The 21,458-nt window shown below is 44.0% G+C and overlaps 1 protein-coding gene across 5 annotated transcripts in view; it reads left to right on the top strand.

The window, feature by feature from the left end:
• LCP1 (lymphocyte cytosolic protein 1) overlaps positions 1-10,385 on the top strand; it is a 52,899-nt gene extending 42,514 nt beyond the window's left edge. For all 5 annotated transcript variants that reach the window (XM_074931554.1, XM_074931533.1, XM_074931514.1 and 2 more), the window contains 6 exons: positions 3,992-4,070; positions 4,281-4,395; positions 5,226-5,359; positions 6,339-6,462; positions 7,356-7,480; positions 8,915-10,385. In XM_074931554.1, coding sequence (XP_074787655.1) covers positions 3,992-4,070; positions 4,281-4,395; positions 5,226-5,359; positions 6,339-6,462; positions 7,356-7,480; positions 8,915-9,047 — 710 coding nt within the window. In that variant the 3' untranslated portion in view covers positions 9,048-10,385. The remainder of the gene's footprint in view (positions 1-3,991; positions 4,071-4,280; positions 4,396-5,225; positions 5,360-6,338; positions 6,463-7,355; positions 7,481-8,914) is intronic.
• The last annotated feature ends 11,073 nt before the right edge of the window (positions 10,386-21,458 follow it).

The raw sequence follows: 21,458 nt of genomic DNA, 5'->3' as shown, positions 1-21,458 counted from the left end.
TTGTTAGTTGAAATTAGAGTTGACCTGGCATTCCCTTAATTGAGAATACAATTTAAAAATCAGATCTTGCATAAACTTCCTGCCTGCTTGCTCTGGGTTGTGGTCAGGGCCACAACTGTATGGATCATTTGCTGAGCTTCACGTTCTTCTTTCTCAGCCTCATAGTGAAACTGTTCATGCTGGGGCACAGGCTGTTCTTGAATTCTTGAAGGCAGCCTAGTCTCTTCCATGTATAACATGTATAACTAGTGCAACTAAGAAAAGGTGACTGGTGATGGTAGTAGGCGACTCTCTTCTGAGAGATATGGAGCCATCCATCTGCTGACCTGACACACTCTCTAGAGACCTGTGCTGCTTAACAGGGGCTTATATCAGGGATGTCACCAAGAGACTACCAAGCCTCATACAGTCCACAGACTGTTATCCACAGCTGTTGTTTCACATGGGCAACAATGATAACAGCCAGGAGCAGTCTGAGGGGTAACAAAAAGGATTACAGAGCCCTGGGAGCGGAGGTAAGGGACTGGAGCACAGGTAGCATTTTCATCAGTGCTCCCAGTCAAATGGATGGGGTTTGAAAGGGCCAGTTAAATCTGGCAGATCAACAACTGATTATGGGACTGGTGCCACAGCCAGGAGTTCAGCTACTTAGACCATGGGACTCACTTTGAGAAACCTGGTCTACTGGGGGCTGATGGGGTCCATCTGTCAGAGAAGGGGAAGAGCACATTTGATCATAGGCTTGTCAAGCTGGAGAAGAGGAATTTAAACTAAAGTTGCTAGGGGAGGGGAGCCTCAATCAATCCCACTCCTACCAGTTTGATACCAGGGCCAGCAATAGATGCCCAGAGCCTGGAGAGGGATCACAGGTCAGCAGGAGAGCACCTGAAGAGCAGCACAAAGGAATTTCAGTCAGTAAGTCAGCTTCATCAGGGACCAAACTTAAATGCCTCTATACAAACACACATAGCACAGGAAATAAACAAGAGGAATTAGAGACGTGCACACGTCTGCAGGAATATGATCGTATTGGCATCACAGAGAGTGATGGGCTGACTCCTGTGACTGGAATATTGGAAGGAAGGATACAGGCTCTTTAGGAAGGACAGGCAGGGGAGACAAGGAGACGGTGTCACCCTCTATATCAGTGACCAGCTGGAGTGCAAGGAGCTCTGCCTGGGGATGGATCAGAAGCCAGCTGAGAGCTTATGGGCCAGGATTAAAGGGAAAGCAGAGACAAAAGACAGTGGGGGTCTGCTACAGGCCACCTGACCAGGTAGACCAAGCGGATGAAGCCCTCTATAGACAGATAGGAGCAGCTTCATGTTCACAAGCCCTGGTCCTCATGGGGGACTTCAACCACCCCAATATCTGTTGGAGGGACAACACAGCAGAGCATAAGCGATCCGGGAGGTTCCTGGAATGCACTGGTGATACCTTCCTTCTCCAGGTGATAGAGGAGCCAGTGAGGAGAGGTGCTGGGATGGACCTTGTTCTCACCAGCAAGGAGGGTCTGTTGGGGAATGTGAAGCTCAAGGGCAGCCTTGGCTGCAGTGACCATGAAATGGTGGAGCTCAATACCCTTAGGGCAGCGAGGAGGGCACACAGCAAGCTCACTACCCTGGGCTTTAGGAGAGCAGACTTTGGCCTCTTCAGAGATCTGCTTGGCAGAGTAGCATGGGATAAAGCCCTGGAGGGAAGAGGGGCCCAAGAAAGCTGGTTAATATTCAAGGATCACTCCTCCAAGCTCAGGAGCAATGCTTCCTGACAAAGAGGAAGTCACACAAAAATGCCAGGAGGCCTGCGTGGATGAACAAGGAGCTCCTGGACGAACTCAAACACAAAAAGGAAGCCTACGGAGGGTAGAAGCAAGGACAGATAGCCTGGGAGGAATACAGAGAAATTGTCTGAGCAGCCAGGGATCAGGTTAGGAAAACTAAGCCCTGATAGAATTAAAACTGGCCAGGGATGTCAAGGGCAACAAAAAAAAGCTTCTGTATGTATTTCAGTGGTAAAAGGAAGACTATGGAAAATGTGGGCCCTCTCTGAAAGGCAATGGGAGACCTGGTTATGTGGAAAATGGAGAAGTCTGAGGTTACTCAATGACTTTTTTGCCTCAGTCTTCACTGGCAAGGGCTTCTATCATACTGCTCAAGTCATAGAAGGCAAAGGCAGAGTCTGGGAGAATGAGGAACCACCCGCTGTAGGAGAAGATCAGGTTTGAGTCCAGCTAAGGAACCCGAAGCTGCACAAATTCACGGGACCTGATGAAATACATCCATGGGTACTGGCAGATGAAGTGGCCAAGCCACTATCCATCCTATTTAAAAGTCATGGCAGTCTGGTAAATTTCCCACTGACTGGAAAAGGGGAAACATAACCCCCATTTTTAAAAAGAGAAGTAAAGAAGACCCAGGGAACTACAGGGCAGTCAGTCTCACCCCTGTGTCCAGCAAGATCATGGGGCGGATCCTCCTGGAAACTATGTTAAGGCACATGGAAAATAAAGAGGTGATTGGTGACAGTCAGCATGGCTTTACTGAGGGCAAATCATGCCTGACAAATGTGGTGGCCTTCTGCAATGGGATTACAGTACTGGTGCATAAGGGAAGAGAAACCGACATCATCTACCTGGACTTGTGCAAAGCATTTGGCACTGTCTCACACAACATCCTTGTATCTAAATTGGAGAGACATGGATATCACAGATGGACCTCTTGGTGGATGTGGAACTGGCTGGATGTTCGCACTCAAAGAGTGGTAGTCAATGACTCAATGTCAAAGTGGAAACCAGTGACAACTGGTGTTCCTCAGGGGTCAGTGTTGGAACCCGTGCTGTTTAACATCTTTGTCAGTGGCATGGACAGTGGGATTGAGTGCACCCTCAGCAAGTTTGCTGATGACACCAAGCTGTGTGATGTGGTCGACACACTAGAGGGAAGGGATGTGCCATCCAGAGGGACCTTGAGAGATTGAGAGGTGGGCCCGTGCAAACCTCATGAAGTTCAACAAAGCCAAATGCAAGGTCCTGTGCATGGGTTGGGGCAATGCCATGCACAAATACAGGCTGGGTGATGAGTGGCTTGAGAGCAGCTCTGAGGAGAGACTTGGGACTAGTGGATACAAAACTGACTATGATCCAGCAACGTGCACTCACAGCCCAGAAAGCCAACTGTGTCCTGGGCTGCATCAAGAGAAGTTTGGCCAGCAGGTCGAGGGAGGGGATTCTCCCCCTCTACTCTGCTCTTGGGAGACCCCATCTGGGGTGCAGTGTCCAGCTCTGGGGCCCTCAATATAAGAAGGACATGGACCTGTTGGAGCAAGTCCAGAGGAGGCCACAAAGATGATCAGGGGCTGGAGCACCTCCCTTATGAGGACAGGCTGAGAGAGTTGGCGTTGTTCAACCTGGAGAAGAGGAGGGTCCAGGGAGACCTTATAGAGGCCTTCCAGTACCTAAAGGGGGCCTACAAGAAAGCTGGAGGGAATTTTTATAAAGGCATACAGTGATAGGACAGGGTGTAATGGCTTTAAAATGAAAGAGGGTGGATTTAGCTTAGCTATAAGGAAGAAATTCTTTCCTGTGAGGGAGGTGAGACACTGGCACACATTGCCTGTAGAAGGCGTGGCTGCCCCCTCCCTGGAGTGTTCAAGGCCAGGTTGGACGGGGCTTTGAGCAACCTGGGCTAGTGGAAGGTGTCCCTGCCCATGGCAGGGTGGTTGGAACTAGATGATCCTGAAGGTCCCTTCCAACCCAAACCATTCTGTGATTCTATGATTTCAAGGCCAATTTGTGTAAATACTACAATATATAGGGTATGAAGAAATACTACATGCTGCATCATACTCTGTTATTTTACACATCAACCAGTGTCTCTCTCTGTTTATGGCTCAGTGCACTGTAAATGCTGAGTTACGGTTTCAACACAAGACACTTATTTTACTGAAGTGTTGTTTTTTGCAGGCCTGTTGACTGATGTATCTGTTGTTTTAGGTGAGACGAGGGAAGAGAGGACGTTCAGGAACTGGATGAACTCCCTGGGTGTCAATCCACGTGTAAATCACTTATATAGGTAAGAGGAGGTATTACACTTCCTTCAGATGATAAATACAGACAACAAATTGTTTACAAAACATAAAAACTTTTGGATCCTGTAAGAATACATGCTTCTTTTTCTTTTTTGGATACTAAGTTTATCACTACTAATAGTTTAGTTGGATTCTTTTTCTTTTTTTTTTTTTCAACAATGATATATTTTTTTTTATTGGTTTATTGTTTTCAGCGACTTGTCAGATGCCTTGGTTATCTTCCAGCTTTATGAAAAAATCAAAGTGCCAGTAGACTGGAACAGAGTGAACAAACCACCATATCCCAAACTGGGTGGCAACATGAAGAAGGTACAAAAAGCTGGAATAGCTCCAGTATCAATGCCTTATCCTCAAAGGATGTCTCTATCATTTCAGACAGCAATGTGGGCACTTGTGTTGCTCTCAAGACCCAAGTACAGCACATTAAACGATTCTTTCTATTCAGTGAATAATTTTTCATCCTGAAAAAGAAACATATATTTGACTCACTGGCTCTGTTGACAGGTGAACAATATTTGTAAAGTAAAAAGACTTGACACCTTTTGTGTCAACATTTAAAAACTGCATTTGCAGACCACTTTTCCTACTGTATTAGTCACCAATTATAATGCATCTTCACCATGAGTCATTTGGTACCAGTTTAATTGCAGCCATCTGGATCACTGCCCTCCACATCAAATGAAGACAGTGATGATAATTATTCTTGACCAGATGCCTCAAGAACCGATCACAGAGTTGCTGCTAAATACAAAGCTTTCTCCCAGCTATCTGGATGAGTAGTTCCATCCAGTTAGGCCAGAGTGATTAACTGACCTAAAATATTGACTGAGACACTAATCCTTTGTCTCAGTGCAATGCCGTGATGCTAGAGGTACCCACGAGCCATAGATTTGTATTTTCCAATGTAATCTGTTTTTCAGGCCCTGGTGATATAACATTTCCTTCTATGTTAACTGTTTACCGTGGTATTTTTGGGATGGAACTGGCTGCTGGTAGTCTAACAGTTGTATTATGAGAGAGCTCCAATGCTCCTGTATGCCCAGAAGGATCTGGGCTAAGCGATCCAAAGAATTTAAAGTAACAGTGTCTTGTTTTTTTCTATATTATTGAACCACACTAATTGACCCTGTCATTAACAGCTTGAAAACTGCAACTATGCAGTAGAACTGGGAAAGAATCAAGCCAAATTTTCCCTTGTTGGCATCGCTGGGCAAGATCTGAATGAAGGAAACCGTACGCTCACACTGGCCTTAATCTGGCAGTTGATGAGAAGGTATGGCAGTCAGACACAAACTTCAGAGTGTTTTGGTATACTCAGTTTGAATTGTAACAATTTCCTGATGGTATCACTGAGAAGGCTTTACAGGCTACAGCTTTCTCGCTCCTCTGTTTATACTTACATGCAAAGACAGGGTAACCTTTTGCTCACTCCTAGTTAGGAATGTGTTCAGGAAGCACATTATCTTGTGGGCAAGGCTCATGCAGAAGATTATTGTCACTATCTATATAGCATGAATAAATGTTCATTGCATGGAAGAAAGAAAAAGAAGTTGAAAGGTCTCTGTATCAGGGAATGGGGAGAATGTACTGGAAACAAGGAATTGATGCAGAAGTTTTGTAATCTGCTACCTGAAGTGGATGAAACTCAGTAGCTCTTCCCACTTTAATGTAATTGTGTGTGTGTGTGTGTGTGTGTGTGTAAGAGCTCCATAATTGGGTGTAAAGAGACCCAGTGGTTAGGAACTGAATACAGACTAAATTCAGTTTATAAAAGCAAAATATAGGTTTATTAGGCAGGTAATTAATCTAGGGATGTGGTAATTACTTGCCATCAATTTGGGATGTCTTTCCAAGATGTACACTGACATATAAGCAAAATATTCCAGGCCTGTGTTTATGCAGAAGATCAGTTTTAGATGAGCATAACAAGTCCCTTCTGACCCTAAAGTCAGCAATTATTTTTTTAAGCACTACGGGAATGAGTCATTTACACTGAGATCCACTAAAAGGGACCTTTTAGGAAATTTTGACACCCCAAAACAGTTATTAGGGAATCAGGGATGAATTAGATCCATTAGATTAATTATCATGTTATAATATAATTCATATACACTGTGAGTGTGTGGGAAGCAGGAGAATATCATGTCTAAGAGGACTCTTGGGTGATCCCAGCCAAGCTGCGCACATACAGGATGTTTCTGAGGTTATGGTAGACTTCAAGCAAATACAGGTATCCTGGCTTCCCTCTTAAGGTACACCCTGAATATCCTTGAAGATATTGGCGGTGGAGAGAAGGTCAATGATGAAATCATTGTCAGCTGGGTCAATGAAACACTGACTGCAGCCGGGAAGGATTCAACCATCTCCAGTTTCAAGGTATGTTTTTTTTGTTAGAAGTCTCTGCTTAGGGATCTCTTATTCAGTGTGTTTGTGTGTATGTTATATACATTGCCTGTATATAGACATATATACTTGCACACACTACATTATGATACAACTAACTGCATAGTTTGATTTTTTTTTCATTCCCTTTTAAAGGCATGTTCAGATACACAGATTTTATTTAAGGGGCTTTACTAAAAAAGGTAACAGAAACATGAGATGAACATAACAGAAAACATGTTGAATGCCAGTATGACATAGAAAATTCAAGTATAGAGCCAGGAACGATGACTGGAATTAAGCAAGAACTGCTTATCCTGTTGATTATTAAACAACAGCAATTACAAATGATGGTATTAAAAAGAATAGCTATACGTTTATAACCTGGTAGTACCATTCAGGGGCATGTTGCCCTATTTTGAAAAGTACCATATAAACAGAGACAGACCAATTCCAGAGAGCTTCTGATTTTGCTAGTGCATTCACAACACCTCCCAAGCTGGAGAACAATCAGTGAATGCAAATCTGCATTTTGCAGCAGGTGAGGACAGATCCATCAGACTTCATGTAATGAGCTCAGGAGTCACCCATCTGGTCCCCCTCACACCTCTCATCAGTAGATGTGTCTCAGTGTCATCTCCCCATAGGAAGCAAGTTCACTAGCCCAGCACCCCATCTGTTGCTTTAATGATGTCTCATCCATTGGGGGGGGAAAAATCAGTGAAAGCGTTCTTAGTCTGCCTTAGATGAAAAATTATCCGAAGCAGCCCTTTGTGAAGATCTGAATGGTATGACTGAGCTGTCCATTGCTCTTGAGCCTAGACTCTGGCTTTGTGGGAGATCTATCACCCTGTTCTTGCACCTAATTGTATTTTTCATCTATGCAGGATAGCAAAATCAGCACCAGCATGCCAGTCCTGGATCTCATTGATGCCATTCAACCAGGATCAATCAAATATGACCTCTTGAAAACAGACGACTTGAATGATGAGGAGAAGCTAAATAATGCTAAGTACGTTTGTGCCAAATGACACTTAACACAAGTTACTTGCTCCGGCTTGCCTGACTCTGTCTTTGAAAACTGCTCTGCTATTATTCTTATCTGGCACAACCTCCACTGAGAAATACCTCCAGAGTTAGAAGCATGAAGTCTAGGAGCTAGGCAGTAAAAAAGACTAGCAATGGAAATGAAGTGTGTAATGTTATAATTCCTGCTTTATAATTCCCTTGAAGGTATCAAAATCACTTAGCTTCATAAGCCCCTATTTTCTCTTATTAAATTTAAAATTCTTTCAGAGATCAGGGAACAATGCCAACAATGGTGAGCCATGGAAACCAGTGATTAGAGGTCATGATATCTCTTTAGTCACATACGGGTGGAACAAGGGCATATTTAAGAGAGAAGGGGGAGCACAGGATTCACGCCTGAAAAACTGGTTTCATGGACTTGGATATTATTTTTTTTTCCTGAGTGCAAACCATTTCCTAGCAGGGAGCAAATCCTGGGTGCATCTCCCTTTCCTTTCAGAGTTATACTGAATACTGTATACTATACACCTCCCAGTCTGATCATCACTTTAGCTTCTCCTTCGCTATGTGACAACTAAAAAAGAGAATAGGGTGACTCTAAGGCAATCAGAGCTGCCATCATTTTCCCCACTGTTCTTTTTCCTTTCCATTTCCTCCCATCTGTTCTCTTTCTTTCCTTGCAATCCTACATGTGCTTAATTCCTTCATCCCCCTGCTGATGCGTTCCTCTTTTCCTCTCACTTTCTTCCTTTCTTCTCCACCCCCACCCCCCATGTTTCTCTGCAGTTTTGGGAGAATTTCACAAATGTTTGTGCTCTGCAGTGGGAAGAAACTGAGATTTTCTAGCTTTTTTCATTAAAAAATAGAAGAGACATACCCACTGGAGAACATCCAGTAGCCGTGCAACAGTGCACTCTGAGCAGGGAGATGGGAAGGTCAGCTTGCAGATTCTGGGTTGTGACTCAAGTAGAAGAGAAGTCCCTGAATGTTGATTTCCAACAACACTGTTCTGCACCAACATCAGCCTTCTGCTTTCCAATCGTGTGAATTTGTTTATGTGCAAAGACTGAGTTGCAGTGATTGAGGGAAGAGCAAGATCAGAATTTCTGGTTGTGAAGATAATCTTTCAGGGGATGGGAGACTAAATGTTTCATACTAGAGTTTGACCTGCAATCTTCCAAGCTGCAGGTAATCAGTGCTCTAACTATCATGGAATACTGTCTACCTTTACTAGAAATGTAGTTCTTTATGAACCTGTCTCATACATTCTTATAGAAAAGTTTAATTTTGATGAATCAGAAAGAAAGCTCACTCTGGTACTGATCATGTAAAAAACTGCTTAACAGAGGGAAAATCAATGCTACTGCACTAATTTATTTTTTATTTTATTTTATTTTTTTTCATCCCTGCAATGCAGATATGCCATCTCTATGGCAAGAAAGATTGGAGCAAGAGTCTATGCCCTTCCAGAAGACCTGGTTGAAGTAAAACCCAAAATGGTTATGACAGTGTTTGCTTGCCTTATGGGAAAAGGCATGAAGAAAGTTTAAAGCACAAAAGACTTGTACTGATGCTTGGTATTCATCCCTTTGATTCCCTCGAACTGGATGCTCTTCTCTGTATAACAGAAATATGCAGGGTGCTCATGATTTTAAGGCATGAATGTTACACAGTTCCAGATCATACAAAAGTTGTGTATCCACATGTATCCAGGAAACGTTTTATTTTGAACAGTAATATGTGCTTGATTTCTTTGCCTTATTTTCCACTTTGCTAGATATAACCATTTCAGATTCCTGAATAAGTTTTCACTAGCGAGGCCTATACATATCCTTTTATTAATGGATACCAGGGTTTTCTGTCTGAAGTCACCTGGAGATCTTTGTCTTGTGAAGAAGAGACAGCTTTTAGGATTATGAAATGTTATATACTGCTTCTGCCTGAAAATGTCTTCATGCTTTTGGTAGCCTTTCTGCCATACTTTCCTTCAGTTTGCACCTGGGATAACAAGAGGGGTTTCCCCAAGCCAATGCAAGTATTAGTGACTATATTTTTGGAACAGTAGGATCCTCTTAGGAAATTCTTGTGAAAAGTGTTTGAGGTTTGCAATGTGTTGCTGATATGTGAAGTGAGCAGTACTTTTCCCTGCAAGTTATGCCTCTGCTGTCAGTGGCATTACTCACAGAGTACTTTACTACTCACTGAAAAGAACATACCATAACTTGGTCCTCCAAGAACACCCAAACTCTGGAACCTTTGCAAGAAATGCTTTCCAAAGGATAATTCATTTTTATGTCATATATGCTTAAAACATAAGCAGATTGCAAAGCATGATAGAAATGAAAACCATGTTAAAGAAATTAAGGGGATATACTCAGCAGCAATATGATAAGTGAACCAAAGGGATGCAGAATGACATATTTATGTAGTGAATAAAAATTTAAAAATCTGTTTACTTCACAGACTTGCACTTGAAGGGCTGTGGCCCTGATTCAGGAGAGCATTTAAATCTGTGCTTGCATATGAAACACATACTAAAATGCTTCCCTGAACCCAGCCTGGGATCCTCAATGGAGCTAAATCAGCACAGCTTTGTGGCTAACAAGGTGCAGTCAATTTGCCTCAGTTGAGGACCTAGTCCTGTCTATGGATAGTCAGTGGGATATATTTGCACTGAATCTCTTCCTTGGCATAAGTCATTTACTGTTCTGGCCTTTATGTGGATTTTACTGTGGTGAAATGCAGAAGGAGGGAATTTTGCCTTAATGCAATCCCATTGACACAGTCTCAGTTCCCTCCCTCTCCCCTTCCCTCCAGCCCTTTCAGAATTGCCTTAATAAAGAACCAGTATTCAATGACATGAGAAGTCTCTCCAAATAAAATGTTCTATGAAGCCAAATGTGTATTCTTTGCTTTTAGTAATACATGTGTAATGGGGAAGTGTGTATCCTACAGCTGAAACAGGGAGGGATTTAAAAAAAGCAACTGTGGGCTCGCTAAGGATGTGTCTTCCATATTGTTATTGAAACCACAGACTGTGGAAAACAGGAAGAATCATTTCCTAGGTCTTTTCTGAACATGCCGCTCTGAGACACTGCTGAAGACAGGACACTGTTCTGGCTGGACCTGACCCAGTATGATTTTCTCCATTCAGCACAATACCCGTCATCCTCTTCCTTTGCTCATATACCCATAAACTTTGGTTCTTTAGGCATTCTCCAGTGCAAACATGCTACTTGGTTTCTGTACTAATGGTCAGATCCTGTTCCTGATCAGATCTGGCTGCCCTGTTCCTCTCATGAACCTAAGTATTTAATACAAGGTGGGAAGGGTACAGTGTCCTAAGACCTACTCCATCTGGTCGCAGTATTTCCCAGCGCTGGCAGAGGAGGAGAACATCTTGAGTGTTAGATGACAGAGACATCGCCCCAGATTATTGTCCATCAAAGGGGAGTTACCAGAGCATGACACCTATGCTGCCGCTCTTTTCAGGTGTAGGACGTGCTGTTGCCATACAAGACGGGTGGCACTGCAATGGTGTCTGCCCCTCCCTTGTGTTGTTTGACTTGGGAGTCCTGCAGAGGTAAACCAGAGAGGAAACTGCAGGCAGGAACTGTGACCACAGCATTTCTGTCAGGCGGGATGACCATGTATTTTGTGTGAGTTGCATGCATGTGTGTATGTTTGCAAACTGCAGGGGCCATTTTCAGCTGGATAGACAGTGTAGATCAGGTGATCCTGCCTGAAGACTGCCCTGCTCCAGGTTCTGTGTCTCAGGGAGATGCCCTCACCCCAGACACAGGGGTGGATGTGAGGGATGAAGTAGATGACAGATGGAAGATGGTGAGAGGGGGGCTCTTCCCTTGGTCCCAAATGAATGCAGGCACTTGCTCTCCCCAGGGAGAAGAAGGGATTTCCAGGCATTTCCCATTCACACCAGCCCTTAGCAACTCAGTTCTTCGCAGGGGGGTTAGGATTTTTCGAGGATCCTGCCGAGAGAGGAAGGCAGAAGAGGATTTCACACATTATGCATTGCCCATTGCCCAGGGGCCATGGAGATCGAAACCTGCCTCTGGCTCAGGCTCTGGAAAGCGGCCAGGTGATGTACGCTGTTATTTGAAGCACGTTTTATGAAGGGCGCTGCTTTTCTGCCTCCTCCTCAGCATCCCAGCACTGAAGCCAGGCACCCTGCCATACAGCCCTCCCCGTTGCTAGTCCCGTGCCCCCAGGCTGCGTTTTGGGACACTATCACTGAGCCCCAACCTGCAGCTCTGCAGCCGCCGTGAGCCCTGGCACCAGCCCTGGCACCAGTGCAGCAGGGAGAGCTAACCACGAGATGGCACTCACTCTATCTGGAGTTTGAGAGACTGGCATGCATGAACTCTGAAAATGCTCTCCTCTGGGAAATGGAGAAAAACCGGGATATTTAACCCTAGGCAAAAAGCTAGCACCTGCCAGTGTGCAAAAGGGAGTAAGTGCTGTTGGCAGGGATACTATAGTAAATGTCTTACTAGATCTTCATCCCTATCTCTATAATCTCCCTTGAAAAATAAAGCTGTCATGGACCCGATCGTGCAGGAATAGCTGCATTCTGGTACAGGAGTAAAAACATTTTCACTTTTCAATGCACCTCTGTTTAGCTGGGTATTCTTGTTTATTTGGTAGACTTGAGGTTCTGCTTTCATGAACTGGTAATAGGAGCTGGTAATAAAGCTCCCAGCAGATGCTGAAGGGGTTAAACTCACGACAAACATCACAAAAAAACACAGGATCTGGAATTTTTGCTGTTGCTTTTCTCCAACTTTTTCCATCATTCTTAGAGGAAGCAGCTGTCATTGGGATTCACTCCCAAATCAAGCTGGCTTTGTAGGCACTTCCATTATTGATTTTCATTGCACAATTAATCATAATTTTCAAAGCTTCAAAAAGGCTTAGACATTCACATGAATAAAAATAAAGCATCAGCAGTTAGACTGACTAGGAGAAAAATCCTTGAGGGCAATCAATCCGCATGCTTCAGGGTACAGTCTGATCACCAGATGGACTCAGAAGGAAATATCCCCCCATAGTGTAGTAATGCATAATTAGGTGCATGATGAGGATTTTACACCTTCTTGTAAATCATCTATCCTGGCTAGAAATCATCTATTCTGGCCTTAGAAAGGGTATAGCAAGTAGTACAACTGGCTGCTGTGCTCTTGTGCAGATAAAGTCATGTTTCTACTTTCTTCAGAGATGGATTTGAACCAAAACCCCAAGCTGACATCATGCCTCCTTCCAAATGCAGCTTAATACTGCTGTGCGCCTGATTACAGACTTCAGGCCTTGGTGTGACTGCTGCCTAACTGAGCAGCAGCTTCAATCTGGCTCCCACTTGGAAAACAGCACCCTACCTCTGGCAGATAGCTGCAAAAAGCACATGAGCAGCACCAGTCCTACAGCAAGTGCTCAGCTACCACTGCTTTCAGCTTGATGGAGAATGGATCCCGGTGCCTCTGATCTTGCAAACCCATGTGTTGATTTGCTACTGCGACTCTCCAGATCTCCAACTTCTGCCATTTCTGTCAGACTTCCCCACCATCTGGAGAATGGACTTGTCAGGAATTTGGAAGCGTTTTCCTCCAGGCTGCTCAGTCACTTTAAGTTCAGTACTTTTCAGGCAAGCAGACAAGGCAAGCAGCAGAGAGTAGCACCACTGAATGCCTGAGCCTCATTGCCTGCTGTGTCGTGAGCAACGTCACAGTTAAAATTTATCCACAAACCTAAGAAGCTGTTCATTAAGCAAGACATTAAATAGAGAAGCTCTGTGTACTGGTAGAGGTGATAATCTGTGGACTTTATATAGCTTAGTGTGGTGAAACTCTGAATTGGGACCAACACCACTTGATAACGTTCTCATTTTGTTCTTATTCTTTACATGAATCAGTGCTCAGTGGCAGTTCTCTTCTGCCACCAGGAAAACTGTCGTTCCCCTGATGGTTCTTTCGCTGCGCTGAAAGTAACACACAGCTCTTAGTTCTCTTTACGCAAAATTACTGTATTTTTCAGCCATTGGTTTTTGTTTCATTGCTCCTTATTTACTTTTCGTGCCCTGATCACTTTTTAAAGGCAACAGTGTGTTACAAAAAACCTCATTTTCGCCCAGGGTGAAAGCTACTATTGCTTTTCCAGATCCATGATAAATTGTCCAAAGCTGGGAAAGACCAGAATTCACACAGGTCACGTGCTCACAGGTAATGATACGACTGAAAAGAGCAGAAACCTACATAACCAATCATGCATAGGAGCGCTGAACTCCCTCAGGGCAGGCACTCATTAAGTGTATGAGTTAAGGATCTAAAAGAATACAGCAATGAATATCTGTAAGCACACAAACCGTGGAGAGGAACCCCACACATCCACTCAGGAAATCTACCAGGTGATTGACATGCACAATGCTGCTTTGATTCACACCGGGAGAGAAGCAATGTCCCATTGCCAGTCACCTCTGGCAGCCTATGAAGTTGTCCTGGCTCTTCACTGCAGTTAAGCAAACTGGACACCTCAGAGCACGTGTCAGTTTGTCACTGAGGTGGGGAGATGTCTTCTGACCAGCCCCTCAGTAGGGTAGCATGCCCTCTCTTGTTGCAGCCTTGAAGGAGAACACCCTGCACATCTGAGAGGTGGTCAAAACAGTCCCATGATTAAATAACATGCCAGTGAAAGGCTCAATCAGCCACATCAATGAAAAGTAATAGAGATCTCTGAGGAGGGATGCAGGTCCTCACCACCAGCCCTACCTCCACTGCTTGCTGCACTGTTACATTTCATGTCAGGGAAATGTGGCCATAGTGCCCCACTGTGCTTCAGTCACAATCTTTCTCAGACCAACATGGGGCGATGATGTCCATGTGGTGATCAGACCTTGCAGAACAGTCAAATGCCTCTAGAAACTTCACAAAGTCACTGTTGGAGCCAAATGCTAGGAATATAGGGTTTGCTAATTTCAGAGGTTGTGAACTGTGCTAATGAGACCTGCACTGTCAGAAACCTCCTTTGCTTGCCAAGATTTACAACACGTGGGAACAACCTACTAAGCCCCTGCTGACCTGGTGGCATCCATTCATGAGCACCCAGAGGCTTCGAGCTTAGTAAAGGAGCAAATTCTCCTAAGGTCATTTCACAGCGCACTTCTTGTACAGGCTCTGGGCAGGGGAATACACAGCACCGTGACAGAAATCCCTCTCTAGCCTGCAGTGATCTCCTAAAGGTTTGGAAATGACACCCCAAACAGGAATCACGGGGCTTTCAGAGCATGGTTCTTAGATGCAGATTGCAGGAACTTTCAGCACAGTTGCCTTTAGTTGACAGAGCAGCCGCACCATACTGGGCTGGAGCAGCCACACAACCGTGTCACTGCTTTGCTGGGGGGCTGCAACTGCAACACTGGTAGTGCACTGTAGGAAAGCTCATCTCTTCCCTTTCCCATCCCTCAATGGACCGAAATGTTGGATGCATCCATCTGGATACATTTGTACAGGAGCTGTTCTGCTGAGACAGTGATGAGTCTCTGCAATGTGTATCTGCTTGTGCAGACTGATGGTCGGCACGAGCTGAGAGTGAGATGTGCCTCTCCGAGACGGGGACCACACCAGCTGAGAGGGGTCAGTGGAAGGGGGCAGAAGCTTTGCTTCATGGAGCTTCTCTTCACCAGCCTCCTCAAACAGCTCCTGGCATCCTCCAAACAGGCCCCAGAAGCCTCCAAAAGCCCAAAGGAAGGGCCCACTCTTCTAACCTCTGACAGATGCCATGCAAGCAATGTGAGCAAGTACAAGCAGCGCAGAGAAGAGCAGCAAATACTGTTGATGCACTCAGAGACAGGCAGAACACATCACTACTCCAGGGCTAATTGCCTTCCTGATATGTACACACAAACCTATGTACACAGAGAGGGGGACAGGTGTGCACCCATTCTCTTGCACCTTAGCTGAAGCGTGCTCTCTGTAGGTGGTGCTTGAAGCACCTCTCTCAAGTGCTCAAGAGCTCTGCCTGCAGTGCTCCTGTGGCTCCCTTTGATATCCTTTGTTTAGCAAGTGCTCCTTGTTAAGACACTGGCAAATAAATCAGTATCTACCAGGAATAAGAAAACATGAGTCACAACGTGTTGTTTGGGTGGGAGTTATGGACCTTCAGGAAACAGAGCTCATGAGGAAAGTGTTTAACCAGTACAGACACTTCTTCAACTCCCCAAAACAACACATACACTACAGTGTCTTTCTCTCTGCTGACCCTGGAAAGCTAAACAGCAAGGATAGTAGAATAAAAAACTAATAAAATAGGCTGGCATAACTGAGTACTCAAAACCACAAAGTGAACATGTATTTTCATTCTGCCTCTGCTCATACCTATCAACCATGACTGAAACATACTGTCTGTACAGAACTCATCTAGGGATGAGAAGTCTGTTTCCTCCTAGGTTTACGCATCATTTTTCTAGCACAGGTAGCATTTGATTTTTATATTTGGGAATTACATGAGGGACAAATGCCAGAACCACAGAAATTTAGATATAGTCCAGATTTTCCCCTCCTGGTGGTTTCATGGGCTGCAAAATTGTTTCCAGAATGAAATGATAGAGGTTGGTGACATTGGCCATGTATGTAAATGATCACAGTGTCCTACAGAGATTAATTGGTTCATGAATAAAGATGAGGAGCTGAGGTGTGCAGGGAGAAATCATTTATCAATTATATGCCTTGGAAAACTGAAAGATGATGCGGCCTTAATGGCTGAATGGGTTTGAAAGGGAGACTTTTAAATTGAGTTCTAATTCTGTTCTGCCGCATTCATAATAAAGAGCTGTTAAACTAATTGCATCCTTGTGTGGCTCATGAGCAATGGCACTCAGCTGCATCGCACAGGAGGCAAAGAGATCAGAGTTTAGTTAGATTTTAGTTGTCCTTTGCCTCATGTAGGAAGGATGCTAAGCGGTTACCTTTGGCCTCATCAACAGTGATAACACACACGAAAAAAAGGGCAAGAGCCTGTAAGTATTTTTCAGGAGATTAATTTTGCATTCGAATCTGAATTTAAAGAACCAAGAAGGACAGCACAGACTCACTTGGCTTTTGTGTCCCGCTTCAGTCACATGGATCCATTGGTGTGATTACCCCATCCATGGAGAGACTCATTGCCGATTAACTGGCAACAAGAGGATTCTGGAGGATCAAAACAGTAGTAGAATATGCTAATCTCGAACAGGGAAAAGGATCTGAGGGATTCAGCTGCTGATAACAGCTGACCTCTGGTCCTCCTGCCCCTTCTGTGTGCTTGTTAACAGGTTTACTGTTACAAACAGACAGTACCAACCTAGCATGGGCTCTGGTACATGCTGAAATACAGACTCAGATCTGAGAATCTTGATGCAGAATGAGGCTTGTTATGTAAAATCTTGCTGCTGGATACCATTCAAGCAGCAGGATCAAAGAGGATAGATATACTTAAGTCCTGTTTGAGTTTAAAGGAAATCTCATGACACTTGGTTGCTGAAAGCCAAGGGTACCACTGATGGGAATCACTAGAGATTACTCAGTGGCACTGCTGCAACTGCTTGAGACCGTCTGGCTGCAGCAGTTCAAGCAGTTCCTCCTTTGACTTGTTTTATCTGACCACTTTCTAGAGTCTGGCTCTCCTTCACCAGCAAGAGCAGCTGCAGGAGCCCAGCATGATGCTGGTGCAGACTCCGGAAAGTATGAGTGCTCTCATACCAGTGTATGCTGGTGCAGAGGGTGATTGAGCAATGATAGATACCCTGACTTGGCTGGGACAGGGATGCCTGGCCTCTTCTGCTGCCACCTTTTTGGGCACTGGCATCTTAAAACCACCACACAAAGATGTGCCAAAGCTTGGTCTGGGTGAGGTACAACACCTATGCAGCATCCAGAGGCCACTGGTGTTACTACATGTGAATGTGGAGAGGTTCATCCAAAAGAGTGGAAATATCTCTTTAGAATTGCCTTCAAAGTGTGATTATACTTAAAGAAGCAATATAGTAATGTCAGCAGGAGGCTTTATATATTACCAGTCCTAATTCCCACACATGTAATTTTGAACAAAGAAATCAGAGACTACTTTGTTAATTATCTGCTCTGAAAACTAGGACCTGATCATCCCTTTTCAAATAAAAGCCTGTGAATGTCTGAAAGCTACTCTGAAAGTTAACAGAAACCAACACAGATCAAACTGTCCCCCATTACTGCAAGGCTTCTGGTCACATCTGCTACGGTAACACCTGCAGGCACCAGTTGAGCATAGCCCATGGTCCACCTACGCAGTGTAGAAGGAATGACTAATCCAGGTGCAGCAAAACCTTTGAACTCAGCCAGAATTTCTGACCGACCAGCTCCTCATCAGGGAATGCTGATTCATCAGAAGCAAAGAGGGTTGCTGGAAAGGATCAGTTTTGATGAATTTCTCAATTAGAGAAAAATATATTTGTTCAAGAAAGAAAGCTTTCAAATGGCTGGAATCTACCTTTGGAACAGTTCCTAAATTCAACTTTATTTCCTCCAGGTCTTAAAAAAAGGATCATAGGAATGTGAGTTAATTTTCAATAAAATTATGAAAAAGCCTTGAAATTGAGTAAAAATCAAACAATGGTTGAAATTAACAAAATTAAACGTTTGATTAACTCAATTGTTTTTACAGTTGTCCTTCACAGTATTTTTTAAGACTGCATTTTTCTTCCCATTTTATCTGGGAAATACTTTCCAGATTCAGAAATTCTTGAAGGTTAATAAACAATTTCCTGTTGTAGGTAGAGCAAGTATATCTTAATTTACGACTTTTGTAGCTCAGAACACCATATATTGCTTCTGATCTGAAGTGTCCAAGCTGAGGGAGGGAGATATACAGAATCCATGGGATACACTGAAACAAATGTAGCCTCCTACCTCCAAGTGAGTCACCCCAGGTCCAGTGGCCATGAATAGGACCAGGCATTTTATCACCCTCTCAGATGTCCACAGGACGTCACCAATGAGTTGCTCCCGAAAAGCGCCCACTTCTCTGCAGTGCCTATGCAAGCGGCACGAGATGGCTCACTCAGCTATGGCAGTCTGAAGTGGGAAGGGCTAACGTTAGAGGAGATGATTCTCTTCCTAAGCAGATGAGATGAGCAGATAGGGGGAATGTCAACGTAAGTCAGAGGACAAATGATAAACCCTAACAACTGGATGGAAGCAGGGAATGCTTAATGCTTAAGTTTGGTGTCTAAATACATCCCCATCCCTTTCTATTATGTCAGTAGGTTTTTTCCTGATGTTCTGCCCGGGTACTGCTACAGCCCTCCTCAGCAGCTCACAAGGCTTTAGGGGTAATCAATGTATAGCTGGTATAAATTACACAGTATACATAGATTATATCAGGAAAGGAAATCTGACCTGCTCAGAGACTGAACTGTCACAGAAATTGTCTTTGTGTGTGACATGTGCCTCAGCACAAATATCTTTGCAATGGGAACCTCCACACTTTCAAAAATCAGCCCACTTTATGGAGGTGCTTACTGACCAGGAACATCATTTTAGGCACCCAGATTCAAACAGTTTGGCTGCTGCTGGTGGGGTGGTGGTGCCGGGATGGAGTTAGGGGCTGCTGTGCGTGTGGTGCTGCCATTTAGTCACCCAAGGTTGGTGACTGAAGATAGCAGGGAGGATGTTGTCTTCATTGTTTGAATACTAATGGAAGGAAAAATAAGCAGAAAGACAATTGATCCAAATAAGCAATGTCCAGCACACACTTGAGTCGATGGGTTTGTGTCCTACCTTGGGTCATGAGACCTCTGAGGATTTCAGACAAGCAAGAGGCATGGGGATACACACTTTTGCCTCCTGGTCGGTCACATCTTCTATTTTATTTCTGTTTATTTTTTGATCTTTCATCCTACATTTACTTTTCTATTTACTGTGTTTTAACCTGTGCAGTGCCTTAACCACCACAAGACTCCAGTTTGTCCTTTCCTCAGAATTTCCTCTAGTGCTTTTAGTTTCCTCAAACACTCATTTTTTTCATTTTTTCGTTGTGAAATATTTCCACTGCACACCAGAGACCAAAAAGCTAGTAGGAACACAGCAGCTTTCAAACAATGTGTGAACTATCTCTTTGCAACAAGATGGAGAATCCAAAGAAAAAGCAACCAACATACAAAAATGTCTGACACCTACTACTTGCCCAAAACGTTCTTCTAAGGTAGATAGCAGAAAGTGTTCCCTTTTCCCACTTAACTAACACTTTAAGACATAGTGAAGTATGTTCCTTTTCTTTCCGTTGTTACCAGCAACCCTATTCCATTTGCTTTTCCACCTCCTCTGTTACACCCATCTCAGCAGATCAAATTTTTCTTTAAATTCATATCTGTACATCAGACATTTCCAGGTGAAAGTGTGCCTGAGTGACCAGGTTTTGTCTCCTGTATTTTATGATCTGTTGGCAGCTTCCTTTTGCCTACATGAGGGAAGAGCACCTGAACCGCTGGTTTAAAAATCAATCCCTGTGGCAGAGCGCTGTCCACACCCCTTGCTGGGAATGGCCTCTGTACCTTGCCAGAACTCCCTATTTGTTTGAACAACATCTAGAAAAGATAAAATAGGAACTACAAAATCTAGGTAAGGTGTCAGGGGTTTAACTTCCTGTGAGCCTTTTTTTTCTTTCCCTTTGGTGTTCAGTTTGTACTCAGCTCCAGTTTAGGGATTTTCAGTGTTGGTATATTTTCACAAAGATACTAACCCCAGAGTACTCAATGCGGAGTGTGATTCACCTCTGCTGACTTCAGCCATCTAAAACTTACCTGTCTGGCTTCTTAGGGCTGATCTGCCCTCCTAAATGAAAATGAGCGAGGACCGAATTTGAGCTCCAAAGCCCTGATTGCCTGCCCAACTGGAGCACTGGCTCTGATCTGGACCACTCCAGATCTGTTTTAGAGGAGACTGGTGGGTGCAATCTAGTCCATGTTACATAATCTTAGCTCCAGGGCTTGCTCCCAGGCATTTTTCACTCAGTTGCACAGCTATAACCCTAAGCTACACCTACAGCATCAAATAATTTAGTTCCCCCATTCACACCCAGGTCTTGGCTCCCTGGTTTCCCCATTTCATGTATGATGATTCACTTCTCAGTCCTCTTCCGGAATTAATTCCCTCCGGAAGAAAATCATGTTCTATTTCTGGGGACCGCTCACCTGAAAAACCTTTTATTTCAGACAGCAGGTTTAGTTCCTTCATTCTGCACCTTTATGACATACTCAGCCAAGAGCTAATATTAGGGTGGCTCTGTTGCTGGAGATGTAAATGAGCACTTCTCCTCTGCATGAGTCTGTCAATGGGGTGTTCTCTAACCAGTGTCAAGACTGGAACTCTTACGCTGGTGCATGGTAGAAGAGGATTTGGACCATGACAATAAACTGTGCCCTAGCCCAGTTAGATTTACTGTTCAAGCACAGAATGTAGATGGAGATCATCTATTCTGGTTGTGTCAAATTCATTCAGCTTTTTGACACGTCCTTTCTGGACAACTGTGTATAGAAATATGGTAGGCAAATCTTGGGGCATGCAAAAATTAATAATAATGAGATTAAGAGTCATTGGTACTTTTGCTTGAAAAGCTAACCCAGTATGACATATGGAAAATACATGGATGTCAGAACATCACAAAAAAGAGGACATGGACCAGCACAAGCAATCTGAAATCCTTGGATGAATCAGGCTTTAACCAAAGAGGTAGAAGCCAGCTGCAGAAGATGGAGACCCAGTTGATATGCTCTGTCCTGAGCTAGAGGAACTGCCCTCAGTAGCAGGTAGGCATCATATCCCACTTGCGCCTTCTTTTTTCTGCTAACAAACGCCATCAAAAAAAGCTTTCCTGCTCAGGATTTTTCCATTTGGACCTAACAATCTCACTCCCACTCCTCTCACCCACCTTCATGCTTG

The sequence above is a fragment of the Athene noctua genome, chromosome 1 (assembly GCF_965140245.1).
Source record: "Athene noctua chromosome 1, bAthNoc1.hap1.1, whole genome shotgun sequence".
In the NCBI taxonomy this organism is placed as follows: domain Eukaryota; kingdom Metazoa; phylum Chordata; class Aves; order Strigiformes; family Strigidae; genus Athene; species Athene noctua.
The sequence above is the reverse complement of the archived record's forward strand: the minus strand, read 5'-3'. Positions and strand labels throughout refer to the sequence as shown.